The 23,850-nt window shown below is 39.5% G+C and overlaps 1 protein-coding gene across 4 annotated transcripts in view; it reads right to left on the bottom strand.

The window, feature by feature from the left end:
• Positions 1-7,193: 7,193 nt before the first annotated feature.
• LOC121387839 overlaps positions 7,194-23,850 on the bottom strand; it is a 112,416-nt gene continuing 95,759 nt past the window's right edge. For all 4 annotated transcript variants that reach the window (XM_041519067.1, XM_041519066.1, XM_041519065.1 and 1 more), the window contains exons 4-9: positions 21,611-21,960; positions 17,513-17,566; positions 13,780-13,918; positions 12,141-12,256; positions 10,485-10,557; positions 7,194-7,995 (exon numbers count right to left, since the gene is read on the bottom strand). In XM_041519067.1, coding sequence (XP_041375001.1) covers positions 7,727-7,995; positions 10,485-10,557; positions 12,141-12,256; positions 13,780-13,918; positions 17,513-17,566; positions 21,611-21,960 — 1,001 coding nt within the window. In that variant the 3' untranslated portion in view covers positions 7,194-7,726. The remainder of the gene's footprint in view (positions 7,996-10,484; positions 10,558-12,140; positions 12,257-13,779; positions 13,919-17,512; positions 17,567-21,610; positions 21,961-23,850) is intronic.

Below are 23,850 nucleotides of genomic sequence, written 5' to 3'. Positions count from 1 at the left end.
TTGTGGCTTCAAACCTATAGTTGTGCGCTCGGTCAAAATTACCAAATGTTTGACATCCAATAACTGATGATTAATAAATCAAGGTGCTCTAGTGGTATCGTTAACAAAACAAACTTTAAACTTTAGTTGTCTACCCACATTAGGAGTGTTGCCATAGTAGCTAGTAGATACAACAGACGAACAATGATGGTTGCATAATATTTTTTATTTATTCGTCACCCTTGTTTAACAACAACTCATGAATGTCCAAGTAGGTTCGTACAGTACCAACTATTTACAACAGGTTTTAATTCCAGCAGTGACAGCCGTCAAACCAGGGACACTATTCCAGCTGTCATATTGATGCTGTTTCTAAAGTACATATTAATTTCTAAAATTAAACGTGCATTCTCCAAATTGCAAGTATCATACTTCTCAGTGTTTACATGTATTTCTATATGTATAACTACATATTAAAATGACAGACCCTAGTTTTTACACACAACGACATATGTTTCACTGTTGAAACCGGTTTTTGATCATTTAAATTAGAAGTACTTGTATTTTATTATTTAAAATATTGATTTTTGTACACCTTAAAGGGACATTCCTGAGTTTGCTGCACTTTTTAAGATGTTATCGATTAACAGAGACTTTTTAACGATTGTAATTACATATCAAATATATTTTTCCTGCATAAAATATTAGTTGCTGTATATTAAACGTGTTTTTGATCGTTCTAATATTTGTACCAGATTAAATTTCATTTTATTTCCTAAACTATTGTCTTTTCGTACGTACGAAATTATTTGAAGAAAAATCCAGCTTTGGCTTTTTAGAAATATTAAGATGACCAGAAACACATTGAATATACAGACACTGATATTCTAAACAAGAAAATATATTTAATATGTAAGTTTAATCGTAGAAATATTTTATTAGTTTGAAACATCTTACAATGCAGCAAACTCAGGAATGTCCCTTTAAATGGTTCTGTTTATACAAGTGTTTGAAATGCTCCGAAATGTATTTTTCATAATTCTGATAAACGTACGTTAGTACGAGAAGTAACTGTTATTGAGAAGAGTCTTAGTTAGTTTTAGATGGCATTTCCCTGTTTAAACATCAAACACTTTTAGCTTCTCTCTGTCAAAATGTGTGTTGTGGGTTTGTATATTGTACATTCTGGAACTTGCATATTAAATATATTTTCTTGTATATTCAATGTGTTTCTGGTCGTCTTAATATTTGTAAGGAGCCCAAACTGGATTTTGTCTTCAAATAATTTCATACATACAAAAATATTATATTTTAGGAAATAAAATGAAATTTAACCTACTACAAATATTAGAATGATCAGAAACACGTTTAATATACAGCCACTGATATTTTATGCAGAAAAATATATTTGATATGTAATTATAATCGTTAGAACGTCTCTGTTGCGATAACGTTTTAAAAATTGCAGCACACTCAGGAATGTCCCTTTTAAAAAGGGCTCGGTTAGCCGGAAATTTGTTACCATGGTTACACTGGCAGCAGAGTCAGAGTAAAACCTTAACTTTCTTAATTAAAGGGACGGAACCTAGTTTTTAAACACTAAGACATATTTTTCACAATTAGATCCGTTTATGATCACTCAAATCAAACATTACTTATATTTTATTGTTTAGTTTATCCATTTCCGTACAACCGAAGTGTTTCTGGTCATCCTGGTGTTTTTAAAACGCACGTGCGTCTGAGAAGTAATGATTATGGGGTCGCGTTTTAGTCTATTTTTAAGGGTATTTCAACGTCATAGACTCTAGTTTCACTTTGTTGTGTCCAAATTTGTTACAGGTTTGTAAATTAACCTAACTTAGTGTCCATTTTTTACGGGTTGAAACTAGGGTCTAGGTGAAAAATATGCCTTAGTGTTTAAAAACCAGGGTCTGTCGCTCTAAAATGTTCACTTTTTATGGTCAGCTGGCGTACCTCCAATACGTTGTCAGGCCAGTTAGTTGGTTATGAACAACAACATCATAAAATGCATAGTCAATGGAAACAAGTTGAATTAAGACTTCGATCACGAGAGTACACGGTATCGTCACGAGAGTACACAGCATCGTCACGAGTATACGACATCGCCACGAGAGTACATGGCATCGTCACGAGAGTACACGGCATCGCCACGAGAGTACACGACATCGCCACGAGAGTACACGGCATCGTCAGGAGAGTACACGACATCGCCACGAGAATACACGGCATCATCAGGAGAGTACACGGCATCGCCACGAGAATACACGGCATCGTCACGGCACAATCAGGAGAGTACACGACATCGCAACGAGAGTACACGGCATCGTCAGGAGAATACACGACATCGCCACGAGAGTACATGGCATCGCCCCGCAATGCCGAACCTGTACCTAAACCTGACCGTGAACTGAAGCCCAAAACACACTGGTGCTAGGTCTGTATCTATCTGGGTCTGTCAAGTTAAGTATGGTATCAGTCTAAACAATAACGTGCGGAATTGAATGTGACGAAAAATACCGCATATTTTCAGGCTGAATCGGTTGAAAGTTCATCATCGGTTATAATCGGTTGAAAGTTCATCATCGATCATCGGTTATAATCGGTTGAAAGTTCGTCATCAATCATCGGTAACAATCGGTTGGAATTATATGAACGTAAGTAGTTAAAGTTAAAAGTTAATGTTTGTTTTGTTTAACGATACCACTAGAGCACATTTATTAATCATCGGCTATTGGATGTCAAACATTTTGTAATTTCGATATAGTCTTGGAGAAGAAACCCGCTATATTGTCCCATTGGTAGCAAGGGATCTTTTATATGCACCATCCCAGAGATAGGATAGCACATACTATGTCATTTTGCATGCCAGTCGTTGGTGTAATAACTGGAAAGAGAAATAGTCCAATGGGTACCCCGACGGAGATCGACCCCAAACCAACCACGCATCAAGCGAGCATTTAACCATTGGGCTACGTAGTGTTGTCGTTTTTAGCCAGTGCACCAAGACTGGTATATCAAAAGTCTTGGTATGTGTTGTCATGTCTGTGGGAAAGTGCATATAAAATATCCCTTGCTGTATTAGGAAAAATGTAGTTTCCTCTGATGACTACGTGTCAGAATAATCAAATGTTTGATATCCAATAGCCGATGATTTATTAATCAATGTGCTCCAGTGGTGTCGTTAAACAAAACAAACTTTAACCTGCTGTTGTCGTGTTCACTGAGACAGACTATACAAATCGCTGTGTTTACCTTTAATAACCATTTAAAATCTTCGTACACATGAAAACAAACACCAGTCAAAACATATTTATATCAATTCGATCGTTTAAACTGGAGGAACAATTACAATTACCATTGTCCAACACAATCAATTACATGTATGTATTTTGTTTATAATCGAGCATTACATACGTAGAGCCAGACCGATCAATGTTCGATTATAATCGATCATCGGAACGCCATTAGCAGGCGGGAACCACAGATCTGTCGCAGACGACAGAGAATACTGACCTGTAGTGTGGTAGTACCAGACTCGCCAGGCACATTCATTTCAACTTGTTTTCGTGCTTATATCCAATTAAGGTTCAAGCACGCTGTCCTGGGCACACACCTCAGCTATCTGGGCTGTCTGTCCAGGACAGTAGGTTAGTTGTTAGTTGGTTAGTGAGAGAAAAGCGGGTGTAGTGGCCTTACACCTAACCATTGAGCTCTGAAGAACTTTCTCTGGGTTGGAGCCGATACCGAGCTGCTAACCCTTTACCTACCAGCATGTAGCCCGATGGCTTAACCACTGCGCCACCGAGGCCGGTCACCAGACCCAGGCCCAATTTTGGTGTGTTTGGGGCTTATAACTAAAGGCGACGCCACACGATACGAGTTCTCGTACGAGAATAGCCGATTGTGACAAGACAACATTACGATTTCATCGGCTGCTTGGCATTCAGCTATTCTCGTATTGTATATATATGTTTGTATGTAACACCGTTTGTATGTAACACCGTTTGCTGTTGTCAGTGAATAAAGTTCTGTTCTGTTCTACGTTCTATGTTCTATGTATTCCATGTGTATAGTTGTTTTGTTTTTTATCGCGGCGCGGGTGCAGAAAGCGGAAATCGGACGCACACCGCTACCGTTTGTAACATGGAAACATTGCTACTGATAATCACCGAATCATTTTTTTTTTTTTTTATATATTTAATGAATCAGATTTCACTATTTCGCGCAAAAAACTGCGCTTATAAAAAAATGGCGGCAAGAGTAAAAGAAAAAAAAAATGGTTTGTCCATTCAAATTACATCAGCAAAACTGTGTGACATTTTGTGTTACAAAAAAACAACAAATAATGTCTCTTACGAACATATTGTCATGGAAATATTTCTGGATTAATTAAACATTGATATACAGAAAAGAAAGGAATGATGCTTTACTACAAAAACAACATATTCTAAAGAAACCCAGGTGCGGATCCACATGGAGGTGCGCACCCCCAATTTTAAAGTATCTTTAAATTCTGAATTATAGAACCCCCCCCCCCCCCGCTCCACCGTGCCTGTTAGTAGATCCCCCCCCCCCCCCCTGCTCCGCCGTGCCTGTTAGTAGATAAACACAGTGTACAGTGGTCTAACGAGCCTCTCAATAATACAATGCCAAGACACACAAGCGTCGTACTTTAAATCATGCTGATGTGTTAATAAACCGACATTCCTTTCTTTTATATTTCCTCTAATTGTTGACTGCCCACCTGGGGCCTAATTCACAAAACAGTCGCAACTTTACGATCTCACAGTGGAATGCAATTTAATACTTGCAAACACGACGCATTGTTTCCTAAACTCCTGTTAGGCTCCTCTACTCTCAAAATAAAATAAATATTTTGCATAGAATAATATTACAGGTAATACTTTTCGAGACAGATTATTATGAAAAAATAATAAAAAACACAGAAAAAAAGAACAAAACAATAATGTCTTGGTTAAAATGTGTTAACAGACTAGTGCATTCTCAATTACAAATGATCGTATGTACAAATGACGTGAACTGTAAATATACAATGCAGTGAATGCAAAATAATATTTTCCAAATATTAGTCATGTTTTATCATGACCCTTCTTCTTCATTCATGTTGAATATTATTTTAAATACAAATCCTTTTGAAAAACGTAATTTGAAAAAGAATTATATAAAAATACACAAAACAAAGAACAATAAAACCATAAAACTATAGGGTTAACGAAACGAAAAAAAAAAGAATACAACAGCAAAAGCGACAAATAAGTAAAAATAAAACAAACACAATACAAAATACAAACAACATACTTCAACTGATAATAAATTTAAACAAACACACACACACACACACACACACACACACACACACACACACACACAATATCTCGCAAAAACATCACAATAAAATATGGTGTACAAATAAATAAAAACAATTTTATATTATTATTTCGTTTTCCACATACACAATATCAGCAGTATTTAAACACACAGTTTGAGAAAATGTTTCTCAAACTAACTCCGGTAACTCTTTGCAGGACCAATTTGCAGGTAACACTATACGAAATACTATCCGGCTAGGTCAAAATTAGAAGTGCATCTTTTAAAGGGACATTCCCGAGTTTGCTGCATTGTAAGATGTTACCGACTAATAAAATATTTCTACGATTAAACTTACATATTAAATATATTTTCTTGTTTAGAATATCAGTGTTTGTATATTCAATGTGTTTCTGTTCGTCTTAATATTTGTAAGAAGCCCAAACTGGATTTTGTCTTCAAATAATTTCGTAAAAAAAATAGTTTTTAGGAAATAAAATGAAAATTAACCTAAAACAAATATTAGAACGATCTGAAACACGTTTAAAATACAGCCACTAATATTTTATGCAGAAAAGTATATTTGATATGTAATTACAGTCGTCAAAAAGTCTCTGTTAGTCGAAAACATCTTTAAAAATTGCCGCAAACTCAGGAATGTCCCTTTAATATATGACACCCAATAGCCGATGTATTTGTCGTGCTGGGGTGTCGTTAACCATTCAATCATTCAATTCAATGCTTTTAATACAGGTAATAGTACCAGGACCCGAGCTTATAAAACATTTTGCGTCAACGCCCGAGACTTAATAGAGTCACAAATTATAACGTCACAACGCCGCCATACACATTGCACGCCTGTGACGTCTTTAGATATCGAGTTTATTAGACTAAATGTTTTATAAACACGGACCCAGTTCTGCAATTAGAGATATATTTGACAGTAGTTTCTGTCAACAAATTGTTTCATGTGGGCAATAGATGTAAGCAATTTTCTATTACCCAGTACCACTGTAACGTAATCGTGTGCTCACATGACATATGTCAGGGAACTATTTTTAATGAAACTATATACAAACCGTAGCACTCGCGGAGCGATAATTGTCATCATTTTTTAATCAAGGCACTAGACTTCGAAGAGAACGCTATAAGAACCTCACGACATATTAAGCATACTGGGAACCTTCAGTTGAGTCAAATTCATCGAGACGGGGATAATGTGTTTTTTGTGGCCTGAAGTAAACTACAGTCCAACCTGTGTTAAGCGACCACCAAAACGTGGTGGTCGCTAGAGCAAGTTTCATTGTATTTACCGAACAATTTTGGGTGGATATATCGGGTGCCCCCCCCCCTCCCCCCCCCCCCCCGCCAAAAAAATCCCATTCAAAACCCCCTAAATGATAACCTAATCTATTATGAAATTATTTGATACATATGGGGTCTATGACTTTTAATATTTCACACTCATTACTATGTGAATATTTGCCACATTCTGTAAGTTAGTAGGTCAAATACTGTTAATATAGGTCATCATTCAAAATTGTAAGTAAAAAAAAAAAGTAACGCCAGACAGGAGGGGCAATAAATGCAATGAGCGTCGTATTTGTTTTACACCGGCCTCGATGGTGTTGTGGTTAAGTCATTGAACATAAGGCTGGTAGATACAGGGTTCGCATCCCGGTACCGGCTTCCACCCAGAGCGATATTTAACGACTCAATGGGTAGGTGTAAGACCACTACACCCTCTTATTTCTTATTAACAACTAACCCACTGTCCTGGACAGACTGGCCAGATAGCTGAGGTGTATGCCCAGGACAGCGTGCTTGAACCTTAATTGGATATAAGCAAGAAAATAAGTTGAAAATGAAATGAAAATGAAATTTGTTTTACTTTACTTTAATTTAGAATCTATCGCTATTTTAATAAAATGTGACCTATTGGCCTAAATGTTTCACTGAAGGTGACAAAAATCCATATAGTAAAGTATGTTAAATATCAAATTTACATTTCCTTTTATTTTTTTATTTTTTATACAGTTCCATAGTCAGTAGGGTTATCGTTGTGTTTGAACTACCCGACATACGTGGCGACAATATTACATAATGTTTATTTAACACTTCATTTAATAGCTAAATTTACACTTAAATGATTGTTGGCAAAAGCGGCAATGGAGTGTGTGTGTGTGTGGGGGGGGGGGGGGGGGGGTGTCACTGGCCCTCCAATTCTGAAAGTTATGAATTGCTTCCACCCACAATTGAAAGGTTATTTAATATGTAACTGTTCCACCCATCCACGCCAGTTTCTGTCACATGCCGAAGCTTGTAATGCTGGACACATGGGTGACATGGGTTTTTATCAGATTACATCAACGGGACAGTAAGATCTTAATTTTGACTATCACAATCTGGTGTCCGACTCGTTTTTATCCATGTTTTTCTCAATTATGATTGGCAGGTTCGGCGTGCTGTTGCTGTAGCGACTGAGATCGTTCGTCGTTGACGTCATCGTGGGCTCTTCGACGGAACACGACCAAGGCATTCCGTTCTTTTTGCGCGGAGAGGGCGACCGCTTGGCCCCGTTGTGGAGGGCGGGGGTCAGCGAGTCGGCAGTCCTTCTAGCGAACCTCCCCAGGGCATGAATGGCTCCGCCGCTCGGTTGTGAATGACCTGGAAATTAACAGTTACAGGTTCATATAGACTGGATGCGGCGCATGCGTGCGGCTGGCGTTTTCGACATATACACCACACACAATTGGTTTATTGCGGCTGCCGCGTTATTTTTTCAGACGCACGCATCTCATTGAAACTAATGTATTTAGATATATCTAGCTGGACCGCACACACGCACCGCATCCAGTCTATATACAAACATTTTGGGGAGAGATGTAGCCCAGTGGTAAGGCGGTTTGGGATCGATCACGACTGGTACATCAAAGGCCGTGGTATGTGCTATCCTGTCTACGGGATGGTGCATATAAAAGATCCCTTGCTGCTAATCGAAAAGAGTAACCCATGAAGTGGCGACAGCGGTTTTCCTCCCTAAATATATGTGTGGTCCTTAACCATATGTCCGACGCCATATAACCGTAAATGAAATGTGTTGAGTGCGTCATTAAATAAAACATTTCCTTCTTCATATACAAACCTTTTTGTTTTGCCATAAGCTGGACTTCATAATAGTTCAGTATTTAAATCATAAACGTATAATGGATCATAAATAAATGTATTTATATGCCCCCCCCCCCCCCCCCCCCCCCAACAACAAAACAACAAAACACCCTGTTTTGGACGCAATATCGTAAATCCAACATTGTAGTCGATGTTACCCAGGCTTTAACATGACGTTTATTCCAGGGATCTTTTATATGCACTTTCCCACAGACAGGAAAGCACATACCACGGCCTTTGTCCAGTTGTGGCGCACTGGTCAGAACAAGAAAAAACCCAATCAGTTGAATGGATTCACCGAGGTGGTTCGATCAAGCACCTCGAGCGCGCATTCACCCGATTGCACTAAATCCAGCCGACAAACTGGGTATGTCGACATGAAAGTCGAACTTGATCTGTAACATAACATAATAAAGCTATATAGAAAACTTCATCTCAGGATCTTGAGGCACTGAAGAAAAATGGTCCCTAAAAGAAATGTTCTCTATTTCCTAACTTTAAGGGTCATAACTCTTTCAAATGTGGGTAAATCGACATGAAAGTCAAACTTGAACTGTAATAGTACATGGTAAAACTATACACAAAATGTCAGCCCAATATCTCAAGGCTCTATGGAACCAAAACATGCGGAACACACATTTTCGTATCTCCTAACTTCAAGGGCTATAACTCTGTTACAAAATAGGTACATTGACACCGAAGTCATACATGATCTCAATCTAATTAAAATTAGCTCATGTCCAGTTGACCTTTCATTCGACCAATCAAAACCTTACTTGCAAAATCATGCCAGTGATTTGAAAAGAATTTGAAAACATTCGGGATTATGCCTAGGGTATACGAAATGATTCGAGTGAATTTCGAAGTATGCCGGAAACTAATCTCAATGTAAAATGTTATATAAAATTCGTTTCAAGACGAAAAAAAATGTGATGGTATAGCCATAAAATCTGTTTATACTAGTATACAATTCAGAGTTTATTACTGCACTTTTCCTTCTGTTTTTTTTTATGTTAAAATAGACCAACAAGTTCGCCTATTGCATATTTTTAGAATTTGTATGCGCCCGCTATAAAAAGCGAAGTGTAATTGGTCGATATTTAAATTGTTATTTATAGATCTACTGGTAGACCAGTAGAGCTAATTTTAATCAGATTGATATGATCTGCGACAGTATATGGTAAAGCTATACCCAAAATGTCAGCTCAATATCACAAGGCATTGTGAAAATAAACATTCGGAAAACTATACGTAGGACAGACGGACGGACACACAGAATGACAGACATGAAACCTACAGTCCCCTCCGGCTCCACCGGTAGGACGGACACACAGAATGACAGAGATGAAACCTACAGTCCCCTCCGGCTCCACCGGTAGGACGGACACACAGAATGACAGACATGAAACCTACAGTCCCCTCCGGCTCCACCGGTAGGACGGACACACAGAATGACAGACATGAAACCTACAGTCCCCTCCGGCTCCACCGGTAGGACGGACACACAGAATGACAGAGATGAAACCTACAGTCCCCTCCGGCTCCACCGGTAGGACGGACACACAGAATGACAGACATGAAACCTACAGTCCCCTCCGGCTCCACCGGTAGGACGGACACACAGAATGACAGACATGAAACCTACAGTCCCCTCCGGCTCCACCGGTAGGACGGACACACAGAATGACAGAGATGAAACCTACAGTCCCCTCCGGCTCCACCGGTAGGACGGACACACAGAATGACAGACATGAAACCTACAGTCCCCTCCGGCTCCACCGGTAGGACGGACACACAGAATGACAGACATGAAACCTACAGTCCCCTCCGGCTCCACCGGTAGGACGGACACACAGAATGACAGAGATGAAATCTACAGTCCCCTCCGGCTCCACCGGTAGGACGGACACACAGAATGACAGACATGAAACCTACAGTCCCCTCCGGCTCCACCGGTAGAGGACAAAAAGGAAATTAAAATATCTTACCTGCACCTGGTAAAATGTTATCGATTTCTATTCCTCGTTCTTTACACAACGCTCGCAGCGCGTCAATTTCTTTCTAAAATTAGACACAAGAATATTGAAATGTTATTCGTTGATATTCTTCGCTCTTTACACAACGCTCGCAGGGCGTCAATTTTGTTCTAAAATTAGACACAACAAGATCGGATAAGTTCAGCCAATCGTTTGTCCCTAACGCTTTCTCGATTGGGGCCTACTTTAGTCTAGGCTTAGACAGTCAACTGCCACGATGAAGTTGACCAAATCAACGGTTTCGTTGTAATTTCTCCAGCTCCCAACTTACGACTGGTGTGTTCAGATTATGCGGTCGTAGGAGTTATATATGATAAAAATCGAGTTGTAAGAGCGCTCAGACTACCAATTGGACAGTCGTAGAAGTCGTCAGAGCAGAAAGTTGGCCAACTTTGTGCTCGTATAACCCATTAGCTGTTAACCTGATCGAATTGCTACGAGTGTCCCCTGGGTTGTCATGCCACGATCTGAACAGATCTGACCCTTTTAAGGCCCCTATGGGCAACCTAGGGAGACAACTCAACGCCATCTAGGTCCACTTAACGAGCTACTCTCGGCATACTAATCTTCCAAAACTATATGTAGCTCCCTATCTTTAATTTTTGATGGACCGTTCAAAATTGCGCCTAATTTCCTTCACAAAAAAATGCGAACCCGTTCACTTTTGCTTAATCCCACGGGACTTTCCAAATTCCATAGCACCATACCACCCTCCGCCTGTTACCGGGCCCGGTCGGACTGCTGGTGCTCCCTTGCACCTGCCAGTGGAGGCGGTCCCCTCTCCAACCCATCCCACCCCGTTCCTGTCCTGGACGGAGGAGCCGGCCGAGGACCTCTGCCCAGGACAAGCGTGCGCTAAAACAGCTTGTTCTGAATGTGCACGTTAAACACTCTGACCTGACCTGACCTGCCCTGACCTGAGCGCACCCGTCGTAAGTCGGCGGTTGGGGAAATTAAAATTCAACCGTCGACTTGGCCAACTTCGTCGTGACAGTTGACAGTCTGACAGCTAGCATTAGTTTACATGAATTGAGAACAAAGTTTTATGTTAATACAAGTGATTAAGATCTGCTTCTCACTCTTGCATTTGTTTCCAGATTAAACTGTGAGCCGCAGAGATTGTTCCCATTTCACAACACGAATTTCGAGTCCTGCGTAAAACTGTTGGAGAATGTCACTATTAAAAAAGCACAAAACAACAATGATATAAGGCAAAAAAAACACCCCACCTAAACAAACGAGAGAAACACACACACACACACACACACAAAAAGACAAAATGAACAGAACAAAATAAAAATAAGAAAACACCAAACCCAAAAGACAACAAAACCCAAAACCAAACCAAAAACAGCAACAGATGTCACTCGTTCCTGGTTATGTATCTGTCAAAACTAACTTACCTTATACAGTGGCGGGTCCAGAAAATCCATTTAGGGGATGGGGGCCAATGACACGAGGCGGAATGCCAAGGTAACTTTGGGGGAGGTTCGGAGGGAATATGAAAATTAATATATAATAAAATTATAACTGTCGCAAAATTTACAGGGAGGCCCTTACCCCCTCCCGATCTGCCCCTGTTATGTAAATAACAACAATTCTATTAACCTGTAGTAAGGAATTCTTTTCTTGCGAGTCTGCATAGTGTTTGTCGACTTTCTTCTTCTGTTTGTAAAGTAATTTCATCTGAAACCTTTCTTTGTCTATCACAGCCACGATCAAACCTGCAAACGATTAAAATCAACCTGTAAAGACGTCATAAAAATTATATTTTCTTGCAACGTCATTTTAAAGGCATGGTATCATATCACCGACCGGCCTCGGTGACGTCGTGGTTAGGCCATCGGTCTACAGGCTGGTAGATACTGGGTTCATATCCCAGTCCAGGCATGGGATTTTTAATCCAGATACCGACTCCAAACCCTGAGGCTCAATGGGTAGGTGTAAACCACTTGCACCGACCAGTGATCCATAACTGGTTCAACAAAGGCCATGGCTTGTGCTATCCTGGCTGTGGGAAGCGCAAATAAAAGATCCCTTGCTGCCTGTCGTAAAAGAGTAGGCGACAGCGGTTTTCCTCTAAAAAAACAGTGTCAGAATGACCATATGTTTGACGTCCAATAGCCGATGATAAGATAAAAAATCAATGTGCTCTAGTGGCGTCGTTAAATAAAACAAACTTTACTCTTTTTTTTTTCATATCACCGACGATAAAAACAACAATGGGGCCGGGTGCTGTCCTGAGGTGGTTTTGTAGCCACGATCAAACCTGGAAACGAACGATTAATTTGTGTTTGCTTGTTTGTTTTATCGACACCACTAGAGCACATTGATTTATTAACATCGGCTATTGCATGTTAAAAATATGGTAATTTTTTACATAATCTTAGAGAGAAAACCTTCTACTTTTTCTGTTAGTAGCAAGGGATCTTTTGTATGCACCATCCCGCACACAGGATAACACATACCACGGCCTTTGATATACCAGTTGTGGTGCACTGGCTAGAGCGAGAAATAGCCCAATGGGCCCACCGACAGGGATCGATCTTAAAGCGACCGGGCTTTACCACTGGGCTACGCCCCGCCCTACAAACAATTAAAATCAACCTGTAAACAATGATTAAAAATTAAATTATCTATTCTTAAAACTTTATTTTAAAGGAATGTTGTCATATTACCGACGATATTTTTTTTAATGGCGGTGGGTGCCTTTTGGGGTTGGTTTTGTTTCGTTTGTTTGTTTGTTGGGGGGGGGGGGGGAGGAAGGGTGCTGTTTTGAGGATGTGGTGTTTATTTGGTGCGAGTTTGCTTTTGGGTTGGGGTTTTTTGTTTTTGTTGTTTTTTTGTTGTTTTTATTTTGTTTCGTTGTTTTTTGTGTGTTTTTTGTGTTGTTGCTATTTGTTTTTTGTTTTTTTTTGGGGGGGGGGGTTTGTGGGGGATGTGTGTTTGGTGGGGTTTTTTGTGGGTTTTTTGTTTTTTCGTTTGTTTGTTGTTGTTGTTGTTTTGTTTGTGTTTTTTTGTGTTTTTTTGTGGGGGGTTTTTTGTGTTGTTTTTTTTTGTGTGTTTTTTTTTGGGGGGTCCTGTGTGAATATGCGAACACGAACCATCTATATTTCAGCACAGATTCGAAAATGAGTAAGCTATCCACATATTGCAATATGAGTCATCACAAAAAATCGACCTGTCATCTCAAGGGACGCGACCTCCCCTTGACTTCGCCCCTGCCAAACGTGAGCCCACTACTTACTGTTGACGACTCGGATTACCCTCCACGGTAAAAGAAAGGCTAACACGATCATAAAATTCGTCGCCTCCATCCCCATCAGTCCTTTGATGAAGACGAGGTCAATGGTGAAAGACACCGTTATGACAACAGCGTCAAAAACCTGGAAAAAATGTTTTTAAAATCTGTTGTTATAGTCCGTTTGCATCGAAAAGGAACCGATGAATTGACATGTAAATGCCAGCATCACACTACCAATTGCCAGCACAAAGTTGGCCAAACATTTGGTAATTTTATGTTAGGATCAGACTATCAACTACAGGTATGAAGGCAACTGATGGAACAGCCAAAAAAGGAAATGTTTTATTTAACGACGCACTCAACACATTTTATTTACGGTTATATGGCGTCGGGCATATGGTTAAGGAGCCACTTCATTTGCTACACTTTTCGATTAGCAACAATGGATCTTTTATATGCACCATTCCACAGACAAGATAATATATACCACGGCCTTTGTAACACGAGTTGTGGAGTACTGGCTGGCACGAGAAATAGCACCATGGGCTGGAACAGCCACATTATATCATGAGCAGTTTCACCTTTAATATGCGTGTGCTTGCTTTACCGATTATATCAGTGACAATGCAGGTGAAACTGCATACATTGGCTGTTCTAGCATGTTGTATTCACCCCTGTATTATAGATACAATTTAATCTATATAATTTTATGGTAATCTGTAAAGAACCTTTTTTCTTCAATTTTGTTTTTGTTTGTGTTGGAATAGGTTTTAAACGTAATAATATGTTTTTTATATTAATTTTAATTTTATTAATTATAGAGTTAAAGGCCAATTCAAGCAATCAACCATTTGACTAGTGTTTAATCCGCTGAAGGTTCAAGCACGACTGTATTGGGCACATTCTCCGAAATTCCTCAGTGGATGCGTCCAAGACAGGCGGGTCGGTGGGATAATAAGGCTATGGAATATACAATTTGAATTAGAAGAGAAATTAAAAATAATATTCGTTTTAATGTATCATAGTAACACAATTTACAATTAGAATAATACTTTTAAAATTGAAATGAACTAGTCGCAAATAGAGCGGGCAGCCAACACCATACATATATATATATATATATATATATATATATAGAGAGAGAGAGAGAGAGAGAGAGAGAGAGAGAGAGAGAGAGAGAGAGAGAGAGAGAGAGAGAGAGAGAGAGAGAGAGAGGATATTAAACTCGCTACTATGTATTATCAAGTTTAAGTCCCTCGTGAAATAAGTTTCCTTTGTCACGAGCTTTAGCGAGTGACAAAGGAAACTTATTTCACGAGGGACTTAAACTTGATAATACATAGTAGCGAGTTTGATATTCTATTTATTACCCAAGCCTGGATGTTTATTGTGCCCCACCATAAATTGTTCTATGTGCATATTATTTAGAAACAAACTATAACGAAGCGCAAACTATGTGCGCACTCATTTACTTTCATCCGCGTTCGAAAGTTGTTCCTTATAAAATACATTTATTTGTCAAGTTATACATATTAAAAAACAAATATATTGTTGATAAAAATTAAATTTTATTGACATTGTAAAACGAATATAGAAATGACAATTAAAATGTTTAGATAACAGTACATGTCCATTCAACAAGTTATTTAGGGCAAGTCTGTCGAGAACGCTGCATCGTTATTTGGCGGCAAACAATAGTCATTGGAAAACAACAATTAAACAGAGAAAACAGCTGAATCTAAACAAGTACCGTTTGTGTGAAGAATATGAACATTTTAATTTTCATCGGAAGAAGAATCAATAATAATACGTCGACGTTTAGCTGTGTTGTCAGAAGACGCGTGGTGAATAGTTGGCGACCTTGTTCCCGAATTACCAATGTTTATGTTAAAAACGCCACCATAAATGGGACCCGAAAAAAGAGTTTGGACTGCATGGTGATGAGATGTCCAATCTACCACATTATTCGTATTTCTGGTCTGATTGAAATTTGTTTCAGTTGCTGAAGATTTTAATGTCGAAGAACGTGTACATGTCGGATCAACAAGTATGCTGTTGATTTCTTGTGTTGTTGTTCGGAAATTCGAGCATACGCATTGATGGATTGTAAGTTGCGATGTCCTGAGACTTGAATGATCTGATTTGGATGGATGTTTGCGTCAGTAAGAGTTTGTATCATGGTTTTTCGGGCACTATGATTTGTGAGTTTTTTTTTATCTCGGTAATGATCAGAAATTACTACTACTGCTATTGCTCGGTCAAGGTCGATATATGTCGCATCTGGTTTAGTACGTGCCCGTCCATTGGTCGAAGTCCCCTAAAGCACCCAATCAAATACCCGAATAGACCAATGCATCATAATTTCTCACTGAGAAATTATGATTTTTATTTCCCCGGTTATGTGTGCCCATATGGGTAATAAATATATATATATATATGTATATATATATATATATATATATATATATATATATATATATATATATATATATATATATATAACTTACTCATGATATCCATGTCATAAACCCATGTGATAATTCAGTGTAGTAGCCCGGTTAATAATGGTATGCAAATTTACAAGGTCTCTAGGTTATGTGTTGCTGTGGATGGGTCATTTGCTTACAAGCCAACAAGACCTGTGTACCTGAACGTAACGTTTTCAAAGATTTAGTTAAAATGCGTGACGTCAACCTAATTTGTGCTAATTCTGATGATGTCATATTACTAATGACGGCGACTTTAGGGCTGTGATTTACTGAAAATTGAATTAAAATATTTTAGAAGCGTTATAGGATAAATAGAATTCGCTACTCGTGTTTCTTAATATGCAAAATATCTATATTAATCGGTATTTTTCGAGCCTCTGGCGAGCATAATACATTATTTTTATTCCTATTATATGATACTGACGATACCGAAACACACGAGGGTAATAATCTCTTTATCATATAATCTCAATCTTAATACAACGTTTTTTTGTAAAGTGTACACGCAACTTTAATTCCAGTCCGCTATTACTAGATATTCAAATGATGTAAGGATATGTGGCGCGGTGTCTTTTTGAATGGAAATGACGTCAAACTCGAATAATATCATCGTCATTTTAGATGTTCTTACACAAAAATAAATTAGTGCGTAACGTTTTTTTGTTTTCTGAACGTTGGACAGCGTTCAGTGTAAAATTGCTATTGAATGATTTTTATTTCATGACTATGAATGCATACGTCAATTATGGAGTGTCACCCAGTACATTTGCTTAAATGTCAATAAACCTAGTGCCGTGACCTCGATTAATTTACATATAATTTGCAAAGTTATCAAATTCATAAAGTATGTGATTCGAAAAATATCACATACTTTGATTGCACTGAAAATGTAAGATATTATGTGATAAATATTATACACACACACACATACACACACACACACACACACACACACACACACACACACACACACACACACACACACACACAGACAGACGTACATACATACATACATACATACATAGATATATATAGATATATATATAGATATATATATAGATATAGATATAGATATAGATATAGATAGATATATATATATATATATATATAACTTTATTTAAATAAACAGTATAAAACATACGGTATAATTTAAAATGATTAGTATAAAATAAACAGTGTAAAATAAACAGTGTAAAGTAAACTGCAGCATAAATTGTTCAATGTAAACTAAACAGTATAAACTGTACCTGCATTCGGCTGTGGAAGAAGTGTTTTCCTGCGCATATTATTTTCAGAGCAGTCTGTAAAATATAACATACGGCGTTTTGTCATTGCGATCAAAGTCTATGACGACCGACAAATATACATACAGCACAGACACGCACATCGACGTCAGCCGTAGGTAGGATTTGTTTTTTCGGGGGGGGGGGGGGGGGGGGGGGGGGGGGGGGGGGGGGGGGGGGGGCAACTGAGTAGTTAATTAAACTCCTCAAACGGTTAAGAAGATAATTTTCTATGTTTCTATAATTTTATCTTTTTATTTAGTCTTGTCCTTGCCCCCCCCCCCCCCCCCCCCCCCCCGCGCTAGCTACGGCCCTGGTCAGAGGTACATACAGTGACAAAGAAAATAACAAAGAAAACAATAACAAAGAAGAAGCAAAGACAACAAAATAATAATGATAATAATAGTAACAAGCATTCTGAGATTACTGTTATAGCAATACATTTCCCGTATCAGACCCAACCTATATCTCCTAAGTTCAAAAATTAGTAAATCGATATGGAAGTCAAACTTTTTTTTTTTTTTTTTTTTTTTATCCCACTGCCCCCTTTCCTTTCTTTCCTTTGAATTCCATCTCATTTCTTCTCGATCTGGCAACTCGCTGTCCACCTCCACATCCCAGTCCTTGTCTCTCCAACCGCGACAGGTGCTTGTCTCTTGTGGCTATCTGTGCCACACACCTGCCATTCCCCATCAGCTTTTAGCTGTGGACTTAGTCTGACCACTTCGGTGAGTGTTCAGTAGTTACGTCTGGCATTGTTAAGAGGCACTTGTAACCACCTACTATGCACCGTGGGTCAGAACAGTTTTCTTAGCGGCAGAGGACGGGGATGCCAGGTGGATGCAGGGAAATGCACAGAGACTGCACCCGTGGAGGAAGTTGAGACAGGTAGGCGAAGGTGTGGACAGCTCAGAAGACAGAGTCGGAGGAAACTGACAGAAAGGGTCGAAACAGATTGAAATTGTGGGAGAAATTGGAAAGATTTTTTATATTAAGATAATGAAAATGATAGGCAGAGGGTGATAGATGAGAAAGATGAATGAATGTGTGAGCCAGCTTAAGTCAAACTTAATCTGATAAACTGTACATGATAAGGTAATACACAAAAGTTTATCTCAGTATATTGAGGCAATTGTGAAAACGAAACATCCAGAAAACTATATGTTGGACAGACGTCAGACGGACAAACAGATAGAAGGATGGAGATGAAATCTATAGTCCCCTCCGATTGGACCGTTACGGGAATAAAAATATGATTGTAAGAAGAAAGGGAAAGAAAGAAAAAAAAAGAAAGAAAGAAAGAGAAAAGAAAAAAGAAAAAAGAAAAAAAAAAAAGAAAAAAGAAAGAAAGAAAGAAAGAAAAAAAGAAAAGAAAGAGAATGAGAGAAAGAAATACTTTTTTAACCCCCTCCCCCACCCCCCAAGAACAAAAAAAAAACACCCACCCACTCAACGAAACAACAACAAACAAAACAAAAACATGCAAAAACAAATATCTGGTGCCCCCCCCCCCCCCAAAAAAAAAAAACCCCACCGATAACCCTACTTAAAGGGACATTCCTGAGTTTGCTGCACTTTTTCAGATGTTATCGACTAACAAAGACGTTTTAACAACTGTAATTACATATCAAATATATTTTTGTGCATAAAATATTAGTGGCTGTATATTAAACATGTTTCTGATAGTTCTAATATTTGTACTAGGTTAAATTTCATCTTATTTCCTTAAAAAAAATAAAAACTCGTGCGTACGAAATTATTTAAAGACAAAATCCAATTTGGGCTTCTTACAAATATTAAGACGACCAGAAACACATTGAATATACAGACACTGGCATTCTAAACAAGAAACTATATTTAATCTGGAAGTTTAATCGTAGAACTATTTTATAAGTCGGAAACATCTTACAATGCAGCAAACTCAGGAATGTCCCTTTAATATAGAATTGTCTTCTAGGTATGGGGTCTGTAGTTTCAATATTTCACTCTTATTACCGTAAAGATTTTTGTCAAATATTGATAAAATAGCAACTTTTAAGTGAAAATAAATTCGTGACGCCAAAAGCTACTTATTTATTTCCCTTTGTTTACGGCATAGCAGTATTTAATGAGGATGAACTAAAGAACAAAATAAAAGAAAAAATGGATGAGATCGGAAAATTGATTTCCTCATACATAGCTTGACGTACTCATATACCACTAGGGTTTCGAACACGCGGCGCCCATCCCGAGTCCGACCTCCGATAAGATTGGGGGTCCGACTTAAGACTTCCTCATGGAAAGAAACATTTGACGGCTATGAGTAAAGGTTCATATGGACTAGTTGCTGCGCATGCGCGAGATCTGACTGTCGCGTCTGACATACTTGGGTATGTAAACCACGAAAGATTACTGCATTGCTAACAGCCTCGGTGGTGTCGTCATTAAGCCATCGGACATAAGGCTGGTGGGCACAGGGTTCACAGCCCGGTACCGGCTCCCACCTAGAGCAAGTTTTAACGACCCTCTTCTCTCCCACTAACCACTAACCAAGTAACAACTAACCCACTGTCCTGGACAGACAGCCCAGATAGCTGAGGTGTGTTCCCAGGACAGCGTGCTTGAACCTTAATTGGAACGAAAATAAATTGAAATAAAAATAGTGGCTTCATGGCTAAGGCTGGTAGGTACAGAGTTCGCAGCCCGGTACCGGCTCCCATCTAGAGCGAGTTTTAAAGACTCAATGGTTAGGTGTGAGACCACTACACCCTCGTCTCTCTCACTAATCAACTAACAACTAACTCACTGACAGCCCAGATAGCTGATGTGTGTGCCCAGGACTGCGTGTTGGAATCATACTTGGATATAAGTTGAAATTAAATGAAATAAAAGTGTTTCATTGTGGCTGGCCGCAAGCGTTTTGCAGACGCCCGCATCCAGTGTAGACGCTCTCATTGAAAGTAATGTATAGCAGGGAACCGCATGCACGTGCCGTATCCAGTCTAGACGCTCTCATTGAAAGTAATGTATAGCGGGGACCTCACGCACGTGCCGTATCCAGTGTAGACGCTCTCATTGAAAGTAATGTATAGCGGGGACCGCACGCACGTGCCGTATCCAGTGTAGACGCTCTCATTGAAAGTAATGTATAGCGGGGACCGCATGCACGCGCCGTATCCAGTGTAGACACTCTCATTGAAAGTAATGTATAGCGGGGATCGCATGCACGTGCCGTAACCAGTGTAGACGCTCTCATTGAAAGTAATGTATAGCGGGGACCGCACGCACGCGCCGTTTCCAGTGTAGACGCTTTCATTGAAAGTAATGTATAGCGGGGATCGCACGCACGTGCCGTATCCAGTGTAGACGCTCTCATTGAAAGTAATGTATAGCGGGGACCGCATGCACGCGCCGTATCCAGTGTAGACGCTCTCATTGAAAGTAATGTATAGCGGGGATCGCATGCACGTGCCGTATCCAGTGTAGACGCTCTCATTGAAAGTAATGTATAGCGGGGGACGCATGCACGCGCCTTATCCGTCTTATACAGGCCTTAAGGCACATTGACCACATTTTCTAGTAAACAAGGGTAGATAAAGTTTTCAGTTAGCTTTCGGCATCGCATTTTTTTTTTGCTTGCAGTTTTTAATCTGTTGCTATTTTAACAATAATTTGCCAATGTGCCTAAACTGATGGTGGCAAATATCCATATTGTATTGGGTGTGTGCTACAAAAGCTACTTTTAAATTCTATAATCAGAAGGTTTATCGGGTTGTTTTTGTGTTTGTTTGTTGTCGTTGTTTTTTGTAGTGCTATTTGGTGGGGGTGGGTGGTTTTTGTGGTTTTATTTGGGAAGGGGTGTGGGACACTTCGCTATTTACTTACAATTTTGAAAATGTTGCTATTTTAAAAATTATTTGATCTACGAAGGTGGCAAATATCCGTATAATAATGGGTGTGAAATATCAGTTACAGTCGCGAACCTTTTTTAATAATTATATATTCAATAGGGTTGTCGTTGTGGGGGATGACCACACGATATACTGGCGAACAAAAGAAGCACTGGTCTAGATTATCACTTACCTCTACAACCAGAACTGCCAGGATACTAACGCTTGCATAGTGAAACCCGTGAGCTAACTTCACCTCCAACGTGTAACCAGCCTCGTGGTGGGTAATATTTTCCTGCGGCGACGTTTCATTGGGGTAAAATATATCAGCTGATCTTTCCACTCTGTCCCCCGATTGTGGCGTCACATTGCAAATACCGGAATCTTCTAGATTAGTTTTGTTCCAGAGTATACGCGCATGAATAATTTTGTCAAAGAGTTTGTCGATATCGATAACAGTTATTCCATCCACTTGAGAAGGATATATGTGCGACATTTTGACAAGGAATTCTTCTGAGAGATCAGCATGACTTGATATAACATCTGAAAAACAAGCACAGTATAGAGCGGTCAAATTTGGCTGCCATAAAAACAGTTGCAGATAGAATTCTCGGATTGCTGACAGATCGGGGAAAGCTGAAACCTAATCAACGTGCAGTTTGTCGAAGAGTTTCTGCGTCGATATGCATCCGTTACAAATTTTATGGGATCCGGGATAATGTCCGATATTTTTGGGTTTTTTTCTGTTGAACGTAAGCTACTAAAAGTTAAAACTTTGTTTTGCTTAACGACAGCACTAGAGAACATTAATATATTAGCCATCTGCTACTGGGTGTCAAACATTTGGTAATTCTGACATATATAGTCTTATGCTAGGGTCAGCCTGCCAACTCCGTCGTAAGTGATGTAGGATTACAACGCAGCCGTTGAGATGGCCAAATTCGTGTTGAAAGTTGACCGTCTGAACCTAGCTTTAGAGAGAAAACCCGCTAGCTTTTCCATCGGTAGCAAGGGGTCTTTTAAATGCACATTCCCACAGAAAGAATAACACATATCCCGATCTTTAAATTTGATATAACAGTCGTGGCGCACTGGCTGGAACGAGAAATAGCCCATTAGGCCCACCGTCGGGGATTACTCCTACATTATGTCGCCCCCTTCAGATACTCCAAGTATATACCGGTCGGAGTGAGGTTTGGGAGCGTGTGGTTTGCTAAGATATAATGACCGTATTAGCTAACAATTGGGGTGGGACGTATCACAGTGGCAAAACGCTCGCTTGATGCACGGTCGGTCTGGGATTGATCTCCGTCGGTGGGCCCATTGGGTTATTTCTCGTTCCAGCCAGTGCACCACGACTGGTATATCAAAGGCCGTGGCATGTGCTATCCTGTCTGTAGGATGGTGCATATAAAAGATCCATTGCTACTAATAGGAACAATCTAGCAGGTTTCCTCTCAAAGACTATATGTCAAAATTACCAAATGTTTGACATCCAATAGCCGATAATTAATAAACCAATGTGCTCTAGTGGTGTCGTTAAACAAAACAAACTTTTTTTTTAGATCTGATTTTTTAACACTTTACTGAATATTTCACAACGATATTATGTATGTAATCCGTCTTCTAAATATGGAATAATGTAGCAGACTCAAATTAAGGGCTATAACTCTGTCATGCTTATTGAAATACATAACACAGAATTATCTGTCGCTTCCACGAATCGTGACATGACTCGCATTTCGGAAAGGAAAGGATTATTTGTTTAATGACACCTCCGGTCTGGGATCGATCCCCGTCGGTGGGCCCATTGAGCTATTTCTCGTTACACCAGTTGTGCAACACTGGCTAGAACGAGAAATAGCCCAATTGTTCCACCGATGGGGATCGATCCTAGACCGACCGCGAGTCAGCCAGTGATGCGTTCAGGAAGCCTGTGCTAGAACAGTTAGACTGGTACCTTCGTCAGCTATCACATTCAACTAGCGTTCTGACGCAAAATCCAGTCTAGTGAACGCTCGTGAACATTTAAGACGGGTACCATCGTCTGCTGTCACATCATATTCAACTAGCGTTTGGTTAAAAAAAATAGTCTAGCGAGTGCTCGTGAATAGTTAGACTAGTACCATCGTCGGCTATCACATCACATTCAACTCTCGTTTGGTGCAAAAACCAGTCGAGCGAGCGCTCGAGAACAGTTAGACTGGTGCCTTCGTCTGCTATCACATCATATTCAACTAGCGTTTGTTGCGAAAACTAGTTTAAAAATATACCACGATTGCTTGTTCTCCTAACCAGACTACTGGTGTAACAAAGGCCATGGTATGTGCTGTCCTGGTTGTGGGATGGTGCATATAAAAAGACTAGAGCAATGCATGACAGCAGCGGGTTTCCTCTCTAATTATCTGTGTGGTCCTTAACCATATTATGTTC

This window comes from Gigantopelta aegis, chromosome 13 (genome assembly GCF_016097555.1).
Source record: "Gigantopelta aegis isolate Gae_Host chromosome 13, Gae_host_genome, whole genome shotgun sequence".
Lineage (NCBI taxonomy): Eukaryota > Metazoa > Mollusca > Gastropoda > Neomphalida > Peltospiridae > Gigantopelta > Gigantopelta aegis.
The sequence above is the reverse complement of the archived record's forward strand: the minus strand, read 5'-3'. Positions and strand labels throughout refer to the sequence as shown.